Source organism: Aethalodelphis obliquidens, unplaced genomic scaffold (assembly GCF_003676395.1).
Source record: "Aethalodelphis obliquidens isolate GAN/ISIS:26980383/991018 unplaced genomic scaffold, ASM367639v1 scaffold1, whole genome shotgun sequence".
NCBI lineage: Eukaryota > Metazoa > Chordata > Mammalia > Artiodactyla > Delphinidae > Aethalodelphis > Aethalodelphis obliquidens.
In genome coordinates this window covers 34764497-34776718 of record NW_020837945.1, presented here as the reverse complement: position 1 = coordinate 34776718, position 12222 = coordinate 34764497, and the positions used below count along the sequence as shown (strand labels likewise).

At 40.7% G+C, this 12222-nt stretch overlaps 1 protein-coding gene across 1 annotated transcript in view; it reads left to right on the top strand.

Annotated features, from left to right (window-relative positions):
- Positions 1-1131: 1131 nt before the first annotated feature.
- GBE1 (1,4-alpha-glucan branching enzyme 1) overlaps positions 1132-12222 on the top strand; it is a 291610-nt gene continuing 280519 nt past the window's right edge. The window contains exon 1 of the mRNA XM_027102661.1: positions 1132-1464. Within this exon, the coding sequence (XP_026958462.1) occupies positions 1313-1464 (152 nt within the window). The 5' untranslated portion in view covers positions 1132-1312. The remainder of the gene's footprint in view (positions 1465-12222) is intronic.

The window sequence follows — 12222 nt, the reverse complement described above, 5'->3', positions numbered from 1 at the left end:
AGCTAAACACAGATTTCAATAGGCAGGATTTATGAGAAAAGTTTAGGATTGGAGATACAGGTCTGTGGGTCTATTGGGTATCCTGCTTCTGAGTTTCAACTGTTGTTTTATAATTTACAAATGTTTGCATGTTGTCATCTTTATGGGAAATACGACATGCCTTTCTGAAGGTTTTCCAAGTCCTCCACTCTTTCACTTTGAGGCCCTCTGTTCCTAGATATCTTTCATCAAGTCCTTATTAACTCCTTCACAAAAAATGTTTTGAACATTTTAAAATTCAAGGTCCATGACTGATCAACACGTCCTTCTCCATAGCCCCTTGGACTGTCCACACCTCGAACTTAACTGGGACAGATATACTCCAAGCCTCTCCAGTTTCTAAGTACAAAGTAGCTTGGAAACTCCTGCGTTGCTGGGCCTAATTGTCTCGGTGCACAATTCTGTACTCTTAAAAAAGGATCTGTGAGCTAGAAACCCGTCAGTTAATGGGAATGAAAGAATATAAGTTCCAAGTGGGGTAGACTACCTAGCGACCCCCATTCTTAGGCCTTATCACTTCGTTAGTAAGTGGTACAGCTGAATTCTAATGCTCTTCCCTGTATCGTTTGTCTCATTAAGAATAGTTTAATTGTTGAAACGTTTGTTTACAGCAATTATTTTAAAAGGCAAAAGAGCCTTTTTCTTTCTTTCTTTTTGAGGTTATGGGGAATGGTAAAAGTTTTCATAATTCCAATTCTCAGTCGTTGGTAACCCAGAGAATAACACCAGAACACCAGAGTATCTCTGGGACGATTACAGGATTCTCTCAGAACTTAGAGAAGCCCCTTCCAAGAAAACCATATATCCATTTGAAGGGCATGCCGCCAGTGAGACTTGTTCAAAGAAAGAAAAACTGGGGGGGTTGGGGAGTGGCACGGCGGTTCTCCGCAGCCAAGAATGGGGCAGGGTAAGAGTGGTCAAGGCTGAGCGAGGTCCGCTCAGGACTGCCTCCTGGGGTGTCCTGGGCACCGCGGCAGAGACGCAGGGGGAGGAAGGGGCAGGTCTCCGCGGCCTCCCAGTGCGAGCCGCGTGAGTAGGCGGAGAGGCCTGGCGCCTCCTCCCCTCTCGGGACGTGCGTCCGGGGATCACTCCGGGTCCTGCTCCTCCCTGCCGGCGGGGGGAGAAGTGGGACAGGCGGCCGTCCTCTCCGGCTATAAAGGGACTGGCCCTCCTGCGGCTTGCCTAGGCTCGCCTGGGCGTCCTCCCGGCTAGAGCTCCCGCTCCCCCTCCACTCGACCCTCTCGGGCCTCGGCTACTCGGGCTGCGGCGGAAGATGGCGGCTCCGGCGGGTCACCCGGCTCGGGAGGCTCGGTCCGAATGCTCTGAGGAGGCGCTGGCCGCTGCCTTAGCGGACGTGCCCGAACTAGCCCGACTTCTAGAAATAGACCCGTACCTGAAGCCCTTCGCTCCGGACTTCCAGCGCAGGTACAGCCCCACCTTGGTACTGTCCCCCGACTCACCCCGCCCCACACCCCACTGCCCACCCCCACCTCCTCCACAGAACCCAGCAGCCCGCCTTCCAGCCGCGAGCTTGCGGCTGGGAACGCCTGTTGGCTCTCGGACGTGCGGGCCCCGCCCCTCGCCGGCTCCACCCCCGCCGTCCCCGCCCCCCACCTTGGTGGTAGCAACTTCCGGGCTTGGGCGACGACTTGAGTCCGGTAATTGGGTTGAATGGCTTCCGGAGTTGTGGGTTGACAACTCTTGCCGATGGACTAGAGGCAGAAGCGCTGAATAAACTTTCCTCATCCCTTTCCCGTCCCTTCGAATCGGCAGTTTTGCGCCACTGGGTGTGTGCTTCACCCGTTTCCTCAGGTGCTGGTGCGGAGTTAGGCAACTGCACTGCAGGTTTTCTGACCGTTCCACGGACCAGAGTGGTCCTGTGAATTAGCGGGTGCATAACACCTCGCCTGTGTAATTGCGTTTTTAAAGCCTTCTCGCTTATTTTATAGCAAATACTGTTATTTTATATAGGATTCTTTCAGGCAGCTTTTCTTTCCTTGTTAATATTCTCCCTCTCAGAGAAGATTAAGCTTATCTTGGTCTTTGTTTTTTACCCCTTGGGCCATCATTGACGAGTACTAACCCGTGTTTGGCATTGCCATCCTGAAGCTGGAGAAAGGCGAGGAAAGCCAGACTTCTAGAGGCCCACTTAGTATGCTTTACTTTTAGCTTGTCTCCTATCATGCTGAAGTTGCTAGGATAATAATTGCAGTAGTCAGCTGAACTTAAAAGGTATAATTTTTAAGACTAAAATAGTTGTTATGCTAGTTATAGTAGTTATATTTGTGAGATAAGCACATTGTGATTTAATGGTTTCTGCCCTTTTAGCAGAGCCACTTGAAAATTACCATGGCAACAGAATACCTAGTCACAGTTTCAAGTAATAGAAAACTTCTAGTAACTTGGCAAGAAGCAGCATTGGGGGTAATGAAACATGGTTGATTTGGAGTTTGGGAAAATAAAAGTCTTAGGTTCATGACCTGGCATTGTCACTTATTACCTGTACTCAATTCAGCAACTGTTTATTAAGGGTCCTTTAGGAACAAAAAGTAAGGGACACAAAGTTGAATACAACACTTCATTCCAGAGCTTGTATATCCTAATGCATGGGTCCTCAAAGGAGTCACCTTGAGCTGTTGCTAAGTTAATCAGATGTTGGGCCTTTATGTAAGTCATTTGGGGAGCAGCCTTGTGAAATTGCCTTCAGTGTTTACAATATGTGCTTTCAAAGAAATTTAGTGTATAATCTTAATTGTTCAGGATTGGATTTGATTTAGAAATAGTAAAAAATTTTAGAGCAAAAGATGGTGATCCGACTTTTTTGATGACACTAATTTACTTGGATGCTTTGTAAAATGACACGTAAGACATTTCTAAAAGCAGAGTTGTGGAAGTGTTTTGTCTCCGTTTCTCCCCTCTCTGTTTTAAAAAAATGATTACAAGTAGACAAACCTCCCTTGTTAAGTGTTTCTTTCATGTAATTCACTTCAGCTCCGTTGGGATTGAAGCAGTTTTGATCCTCTTTCATGGTTTGTCAGAACTAATGAGAGGGACAAAGGCCAGAATAAAGAAGTGGGAGCACTCCAGTGTTCTTGATGAAAAGGCTGGTCCAGTGGGTCCTTGTGCCTCACTCTGACCTGGATTCTACTTCTGGCCTTGGTTCTGAGTAATTGCCATTTTCCAGCACACATGTTCCCTTTAGGCATATCAAATAGTAATTTGGCGTTTGGCAGCAGTGACTTTTACTGTTAGCATTTGAAGAATAAAAGAATTTCTCCTTCCTTAAGTGTGGTCCTGATTACTTTTCCTATTTTCCATTCATTTCTAATAACCCACTTAGGCAGTGTGTCTTTGGCCTAACACAGATATACAACCAGTCAAACGTAGATGCAAAGTATGCTTACTAAGGAGTGAAGAAAATTTAGGGTACAAATAGCAACAGTATAATGGTGATAGGGGAGGCGGTTTCTCATTGATGGACTGTCTTATTCTTTCCCAAACACTGTGTCTTCATTAGAAATTCCATTATGTACCTTTGTTCTTGTTTACCTTTTCTGTAACTGTAGGAATGTTGAATCAAGCGTGAGGGTTAGTGAATTACTCTGTGCCATAAAATAAAAATTAGACATTAGCGTGGGTGACAGGCCCTGTGATGTCTCATTGATTACCTCCTAAGATAGGATTTTCCTCTTGGCTTTCCTGCTTTTTTCACCTGTTATTTGTGCTGCAATTAGTTGCTGTATCATAATTCCAACATCGTAGTGTTTTTAAAAAAACATTATTTGTCCCCATGCTACATGTCAGCATGAGTCAGGCTCTCCTCATGGCAGTCATTCAAGGATCTAGGCTGATGAAGTCATCATTTTGAAACATGCTTCTACAGTGGCAGGGGCAAGGAACAGAGAACATTTTGAACTAGGCACTATTTCTTACAGCTTTTGCCTAGCAATCAGCCACTTAATGCTGATACACATATTGGCCAGTGTAAGTCAAATGTGACTTATCAACCACGTGGGTGGAAGAGAAAACTGACATTTGTGAACAGGAGGATGAACAACACAGTTACATTAACACTTGTCTATACCCTCTGTTTATATAGTAACTTTTACATATGTTATAGTATTTAATTTAACCCTAATAACAAAACTACAAGGTAGGAAGGGTGGGTATTTTTGTTTTTCCTGTTTTACAGATGAAGAATCCGAGATTCGGTTGTGATGAGTTGTTCACATGGCTTGCTGCAGCTGGGATTAATCTTTCTTTAATAAAATTGTTTCAGCAAATTCACAAAAAATGACTTCTTGGTAATTTAGTGAATACCTCTTTCTTTCTCTTTACTTCTAGCATTGGACATTTTGGACCACTTATTAGATCCTTGAAGCCATGATGTGTACTCTTGCTTTTCTTCCATTATCTCTGGTGGTTTCTCCTCAGCCTCTTTCAGACCATTAGTATAAGAGATTCTCAGGGCTCTTCCCTAGGTTCCTTTATGTATTTCTGTTTTATACACATACTTTCCCTAAGTATTCTCATCCATCCCATGAATTCCATCTATGTACTGAGGCTGCCCACATCTATCTTCACCCTAAATCTCCCCTGGTCTTAGTCTCCTGGTCTTATTTATAAATATCTGCATTTTGATGTACTGTAAGTATAAAACTCAATGTGTATAAAACTGAACTTAGGGTTTTTCATCCCAAGCCTGATTGTCCTTTTATACCTTATCTCAGTGTGTGTTATCCTCCTCTACCAACTACTCAAGCCTAAAACTTAAGACTTATCCTTAATTACTCCTCTCCCCTTCTTTTTATCTCTAAGTCTAGTCAGTAGTAGCTCCTAACTACTTTTCAAGTATATGCCACACTGTATTCCTACTGCTCTTCTACTACTCAAGTTGCTAGCATCTCTAGCCTGGTTTATAAAAACAGCCTCACAGTTCTCCCTTTTCAAATCTTCTCAACAATTCCATGGCTTTTAAGGTACAGTGTAGTCTCTTTCTTGTGACCTACAAAACTCTGTATTATCTGGTTCCTGTCTACCTTTTTAGCCTCATCTTTGGATCGTCCTTCTCACTCTGTACCACCTAATCAGAAGGGGGCTAAGTGTAAAGAGGTAGCTAGGATGTCTGGGGGCTATTCTATAAGGGGCACTAAAATATCACTAGAATAAATTGGAAACATGATACCTATTTTACACATGTAGTCCTTTCTTAAATATTGAAGATTTTCATTTTTTATTTTGTGTAGGCTTGTGAGAAGTAAGGAGTCTAGAAGGATCACTGAGTAAAAGGCAGGAGAGGTCAAGAACTAGAAACATTTTCTGATCTTTACCAGAAGAATGATGCTTTTGGCTTAGTAGAAATGAATTAAAAAGGGAACCCATTTCTATATTTAATTTTTATTAATAGAAAATAATTTTTCTCTACCCCATAAGATAGATCTTTACCAAATGTTTAAAGATCAATTTGAAGTGTGCCAGAATATTATCCAGTCTTGGATGCCACCTGTTTTGGTCTAGCCATGGGTCCAGCTATGGCTTTTGTACATGTTATTTCTTCTGCTTGATGCATACTTTGCTTCTGTCTTGTTAGTGCCTGTACGTACTTCAGGACACAGCCTAGAGATATATTAAATGCCTTCCCTGACTTCTTCCCATCCTCACACCTTCTTTGCACCTCTTACCCACCACCTTGAAAACCTGTATTGTAAGGGTGATCATCAATAATCATGTAGTTGTCTTTCTGCTCTTTTGTATCTCCCACTAGGTTATTTGCTCCTAGGGGTAGGCACATTGTCTGTGTTGTTTGCTCACTGTTATATTCTCAGTCTGTAAAACTGTACCTGGCCTACAGGAAACGGTACAGTGTTTGAATGAATAGATGACTGAATGAATGTCTTTTGACTTTTGTTTTTCTCTTTTCTACACCAGTAAGTCTCAGGTAAGCTCACCTTAAGCTAAAAATGTTAGGAATACTAGGATGGACAGAAGGAGAAGAAGCAGTAGTTGTCAGGAGTTATGTGTGGCAGTCTCGGGTAGGGGAGTGTATGTTCAAGGAAAAAGCTAAAAATAACCAGAGAAAATAAAGAAATTTGTTATTAATTAGATATTTCCATATTCCACAGAGACTAAGGGTTTAATCACTGAAGGAATATTCAGTTTGAAGAGAGCCTCAGGTCAAATTGCATGCTCAAGAATAGGAAGACAGGTTTTTGTGAGCTCAAGTGTGTTAAGTATCACAATTACAGTGCACATCTCTATTTTGTTAGAAATGAAAATAGCTTTTACACTGGTATCTAATAGAATTAGAATGTTTAGATTTCATGTAATAGCAACCACACCAAAAACTGATTCTCGTGGTGCAGAAATTTTATATTGTAGTTGAATGGTGCACTTTTCTCTCAGTGCCTGGCCAAGTTGTAGGCTCTGAATAAAGTCAAATGTCAATGATTCTAGAAGGCAAAGAAGAATCCAAAAATTATAAGTCATACCTGGCCTGCTCTTCTGTACTAGTAGCAGATTCCTTTGCACCTTGCAGCTGAGGTCTGTACTAACTCCAGAGTCACTCCTGAATTCTTTACAGTGATGGGCAAGAGGCTGTGACCTCTTCTCATTTTCAAACTGCCTTAAAATGACTCCATGGAGCATTTGGTTTAGTTTAGGCTCTGGTGCCTGCTGCACCATCTCCTGAGAAATGACTGTGTGTGGTAACTTCTTAGAGGATTCAGTTCAGCTCCCACCAGGCTGGCCCTAGTTAGTCAGTGAGATGATAGCACAGACCCTGTGAAATGTGCTATCGTTTTAGATTGATAAGCATATCATGCTGCTGCTATTTAAAAGCATGTGTAAAACTTCAATTATACATTTATAGATATTAAAGGAAAATATGAAAGGGTTTTCAGTGGAGAGAATTGCTGCTCTCAGCTACCTTTCATTCTAAAGTAACTTTACTGTTTTACAGAAGAGTAGATTCTTTTCATGTAGTGATGTCCACTCATCAGTAGATACTCACTACTGTTTAGAATCCAGGTCTTTTTTTTTTTTGTGCTCAAGATCCAAGAGCAGCCCCTGTTCTGTTTTGTGTTTAGGGCAGCAAGAACCTAGTACATCAACAGAAGGCAAAATTCCACATTAAACACACGTTGTTATACAATCTACATTCATTAATTTATTATACAATTGACATTAAGTTATGGTGACTTACCTGATCGATTTTTGATGTTTAAAAGATAATAGCTGAGATCCTAAGTTTAGCTTCTTCACATGTGAAATGGAAAAAAAAAATAAACATATGGCTGAGTGTCCATGTTGCAAAGCACAAGAGCAAGATGAAGCTTGAATTTTAGGTGTTGTAAATGCTAAACAGCTTCGAATTTGAGGGCAACTTAGTCAACCTCTGTGAACCTCAGTTTCTTTTTTTGAAAAATATGGATTGAACCCACCTTTTAGGGGTTTCTTGAGGATGAGGAATATATGTAAAGATAACGCTTCTTTAATCCTGTATCCTGAAATCAACCATCAGATAAATAACCTGACCGGAAATTCCCCACAACTCTTCATTTTGCTGCTTAACAGCATCTTTACTTTAAGGGGTTCCTTCTCTTTCCTAGTAGTGCATTTGTGTGAATGAGGTGAGGAGGTGGTAATTTTAATCATAATCTAGTGGAGAAAGAAAAGAGTATGTTTAAATTTTGATCTTTAATTTGGACAGGAAATGATAAGGCAGTTGCCAGTTTACTACAAGCTGAAGGCAAGATGAATTCTGGGACGTAATGAGCACAAAGCTTCCTTTATTGAGAGAGGTAAATGCTACCCTGCAGAAACCCCAAATCACTCTTCTCTTGATCTTCCGTTTCTGTCTTTTCTCTTCTTTCATCTGACTGCTAAGTGTTCATGTTCTTGGACATCAAACAGCTGCAGGGATTTTCTTCCTCCTGAACTCTGGATGCTTGGAGGAATGGTCATACCGAGTTTACTAATAGCAGGAATGACTTTGAAAATAAGAAGAAAAAATACATAATAGCAGCTTAGAAGTTTACAAATGAAAGAATTATCTAGTGGAGTCTGAACTTATGGTCTATTAATAAGAAAAAAATTTAAATCCCATGTCTTGCCTTGTCTTTTTTATCCTCTCTTTTTTTATTTGATGATTTCAGTTCTTTTCAGTATGTCTGAATTTGCAATGAGACACATAAAACAAAGGAATGGAATACTCATGTGTATTTTAGTAGATCCATTGAAGGATAAATTACAATTAAACAGTTTCTGGGTATGTGCTCTAGGTCTGTAATCTAAAATGTGATAATCAGGGCTTCCCTGGTGGCGCAGTGGTTGAGAGTCTGCCTGCCGATGCAGGGGACGCAGGTTCGTGCCCCGGTCCAGGAGGATCCCACGTGCCGCGGAGCGGCTGGGCCCGTGAGCCGTGGCCGCTGGGCCTGCGCGTCCAGAGCCTGTGCTCCGCAGCGGGAGAGGCCGCGACAGTGAGAGGCCCGCGTACAGCAAAAACAAAACAAAACAAAACAAAATCAGTTACGCGTTTAGGTGTACGTAACAGAAACCGAACATACCCTCAAAGAACGGAAAATCCCGCAAACTGTGAGTTATGGAAATAGAGGTTTGTATTTCTCACAAAGTGGGGGTAAGTGGTTTGGGCCTTAGCATTGACTCATCATTTATCTTTTGGTTCTACTATCCTTAACATATGGTCTTGATTCTAACGTTTAGAAGATAGCTGGGCATATCTAGGGCCCATATCTGTCTTCCTAGTAGGAGTACAAGCTAACTCACTATGTCCATTTTAGCCAAGCATAAATTAGTTTACTTGTAAACTCCATCTCATTCTTTCAGTTTACAAATTTTTCATCAGAGCTGTCCCATGGCATGGCCATCCTTAGCTGAAAGTGAGCCTGCATAATCAAGGCTTTCAGTTGTACGCGTATCTTCCTGAGAAATGCCTTTTTGTCTCATCTGTCACAGTTTGCCTGGGCTCTTTCCTTTTCTCCAATGAGGCGACAATGTCTGGCTAAAGATAAAAAGTCCCAGTGATACCATGATGTAGTTCCCCAATATCATAGCTGTGTACAAATCTTTCAGAGCAGAATCCAGGCATTTCCACTTCTGAGAGAAGTCTTCAGCCACATCCCTCAGTATCACCAAACTCTGGGGCATGGCTTTCACTCTGCTCTACCTTGTATTTCTGGATTTCTGTATTTCTCTGGATTCTTTTCTTGGGACAAATACAGACACTTTTGCTTGCTCTAGTCCAAAATGAGCCTGTCTGGTTTCGCTTCAGGCCCCTGGCCCAACGATTTGGGGAGCACCTCTGTCTTCTCTTTTTAATTTCATAGATATTTTACTCTTAAAAATAGGAAGTTTTGAGAGGAAATGAGTTTTTCAGTTACTACTAATCTTTTTCATGTTCTCTTGGGCTCATTCAAAAATGATCTGCTGGGCTTCCCTGGTGGCGCAGTGGTTGAGAGTCGGCCTGCCGATGCAGGGGACACGGGTTCGTGCCCCGGTCCGGGAAGATCCCACGTGCCACGGAGCGGATAGGCCCGTGAGCCATGGCCGCTGAGCCTGCGCGTCCGGAGCCTGTGCTCCACAACGGGAGAGGCCACAACAGTGAGAGGCCCGTGTACCGCAAAAGAAAAAAAAAAAAAAAGATCTGCTTTATTTTTAAGTTATTTGGAGAATATTGTATTTGTGGGGTTAGAAAGAAGAAAAGAACTAAAATAAGGATGACAGTTGATGCTCAGTCTTTAAAACATGAATTGTCTTTTGTTACCTAACTACATGCAAGTTTATGGGCTTTCACATTATACTTTTTTATTCTTTTAAAAGATTAAGATGTGTAAGCTTTGTTCTTCAGAACATACCTGCTACAGACTTACCATATCAATATAAGATTTTTATCATCACAGAGGAGCCCAGTATTTCATCTTTGACAGTAGACCAAAGAACAATTTGTGGAAGAATGGGATTCCTCTTTTTTTCCTCTTTTGACTGTAAAGACAGCATAATGATTCCTCTTTGATGTCAGAATAGGTCAATAATGTGTGTGGGGTCATATTAGTTTCTTCTTTTCCTAAGAGGTTATAGGTCTATTATCCATGACCTAAAATGATATTTTAGGCTACTGTTTGGAGGACATGAGTAACTAATGTGTGAGTTACCATTGCTTTTTCACTGTTTTACAATCTTTTCTCAAGAGGATTGGTGATTATTCCAGGATTCTAGAGATTCACAAAAAAATTCATATTCATCATTTCCAAGCATTTTTTCCCCCTCCAGTTCTCATTTTTCAGCATTAACAATCTCTCATATTTTTGTTTGCTTATTTGTGCATTTTTTTGTTTCCATGTGGGAGTCTTCCATCCCCTTGGCCATTTCAGTTGGCAGTGCTCTTTTGGTTGTGCAAGTTGTGCTTGCTAGTGAAGCACAGCAGCGTAGTGAAGCGAATGGATCTCTTTTTGTTCAGTTCCCTAAAATGCCTTTTACTGAAAACTATCTGCTATCCATGCGGTATTAGGGAAACCTCTACTCACAAATTCAACACATAAGCAGGAAATACAGAGAAACAAGAGTGTTATCAAAACTGAAGTTTGGTTGTAGCAGATTTAAGGTACCTTTAGAGGACATTAAAAAATATAGTGAATTTAGAGAATTGCAAATTGTGTTAGACTAGATTTAAAAAATTATTTTGAAATAATTATAAACTACAGGAAGTTGCAAAAATAGTACAGAGAAGGCCCCTGTACTATTAGCCAAGCTTGCCCCAGTGGTAATATCTTGCTTAACTGTAGGGCAGTTTCAAAACCAGGAAATTGACATTGATACACTCTGCAGACCTTATTCAGTTTTCAACAGTCTTTCCTTGCACTTCTTTGCAGTTTTATCACAAGTATATATTAATGTAACTGCCACTACAGTGAAGATACAGAACCATTCCATCACCACAAAGGAATTCTGAATTCCTTTATACTTATATTATTCCCACTCCCTCTATCCCTAAACTCTGGGAATTACAGATCTGTTTTACATTTCTATAATATTTTTTCATTTTTTGAATGTTATATAAATTAAATCAGCGAATATGTAATCTTTGAAGATTGGCTTTTAAAAAAAATTTATTGGGGTATAGTTGATTTACAATGTTGTGTTAGTTTCAGGTGTACAGCAAAGTGAATCTGTTATACATATGCATATATCCACTCTGTTTTAGATTCTTCCCCATATAGGCCATTGCAAGTACTGAGTTCCATGTGCTATACAGTAGGTCCTTACTAGTTACCTATTTTATACATAGTAGTGTGTTTGTGTCAATCCCAATCTCCCAATTTATCCCTCTCCCCCTTACCACACACAACCTGCCCCCCCCAACCCAGTAACCATAAGTTTATTTTCTACATCTGTCACTCTATTGCTGTTTTGTAGATAAGTTCATGTGTACCCTTTTTTAAGATTCCACATACAAGTGATATCATATGATATTTGTCTTTCTCTTTCTGACTTCACTTAGTATGATAATCTCTAGGTCCATCCATGTTGCTGCAAATGGCATTATTTCGTTCTTTTTTATGGCTGAGTAATATTCCACTATATATATGTACCACATGTTCTTTATCCATTCCTTTGTTGATGGACATTTAGGTTGCTTCTATGTCCTGGCTATTGTAAATAGTGCTGCAGTGAACATTGGGGTGCATGTATCTTTTCAAATTATGGTTTTCTCTGGTTATATGCCCAGGAGTGGGATTGCTGGATCATATAGTAGCTCTATTTTTAGTTTTTTAAGGAATCTGCATACTGTTCTCCATAATGGCTGTACCAGTTTACATTCCCGCCAACAGTATAGGAGGGTTCCCTTTTCTCTACACCCTCTCCAGCATGGATTGGCTTTTTTTTTTTTTTCACTCAGTATATGCCTTTGAGAGCTATTCAAATTGCATATATCAATAGTTCATTCCTTTTTGTTACTGAATACTATTCCATTGAATGGATGTGCCACAGTTTATCCATTCACCTGTTGAAGGACATTTGGATTGTTTCCAGTTTTTGGCTATTAAAAATATTGCAGTGAAGCTATGTTTATTATATATAGGTGTTATTTCTTTGGGAGAAGTTCCTAGAAGTGTAATTTTGGGGTCCTATGACAAATGTGTGTTTAGTTTTGTATGAAATTGCTAA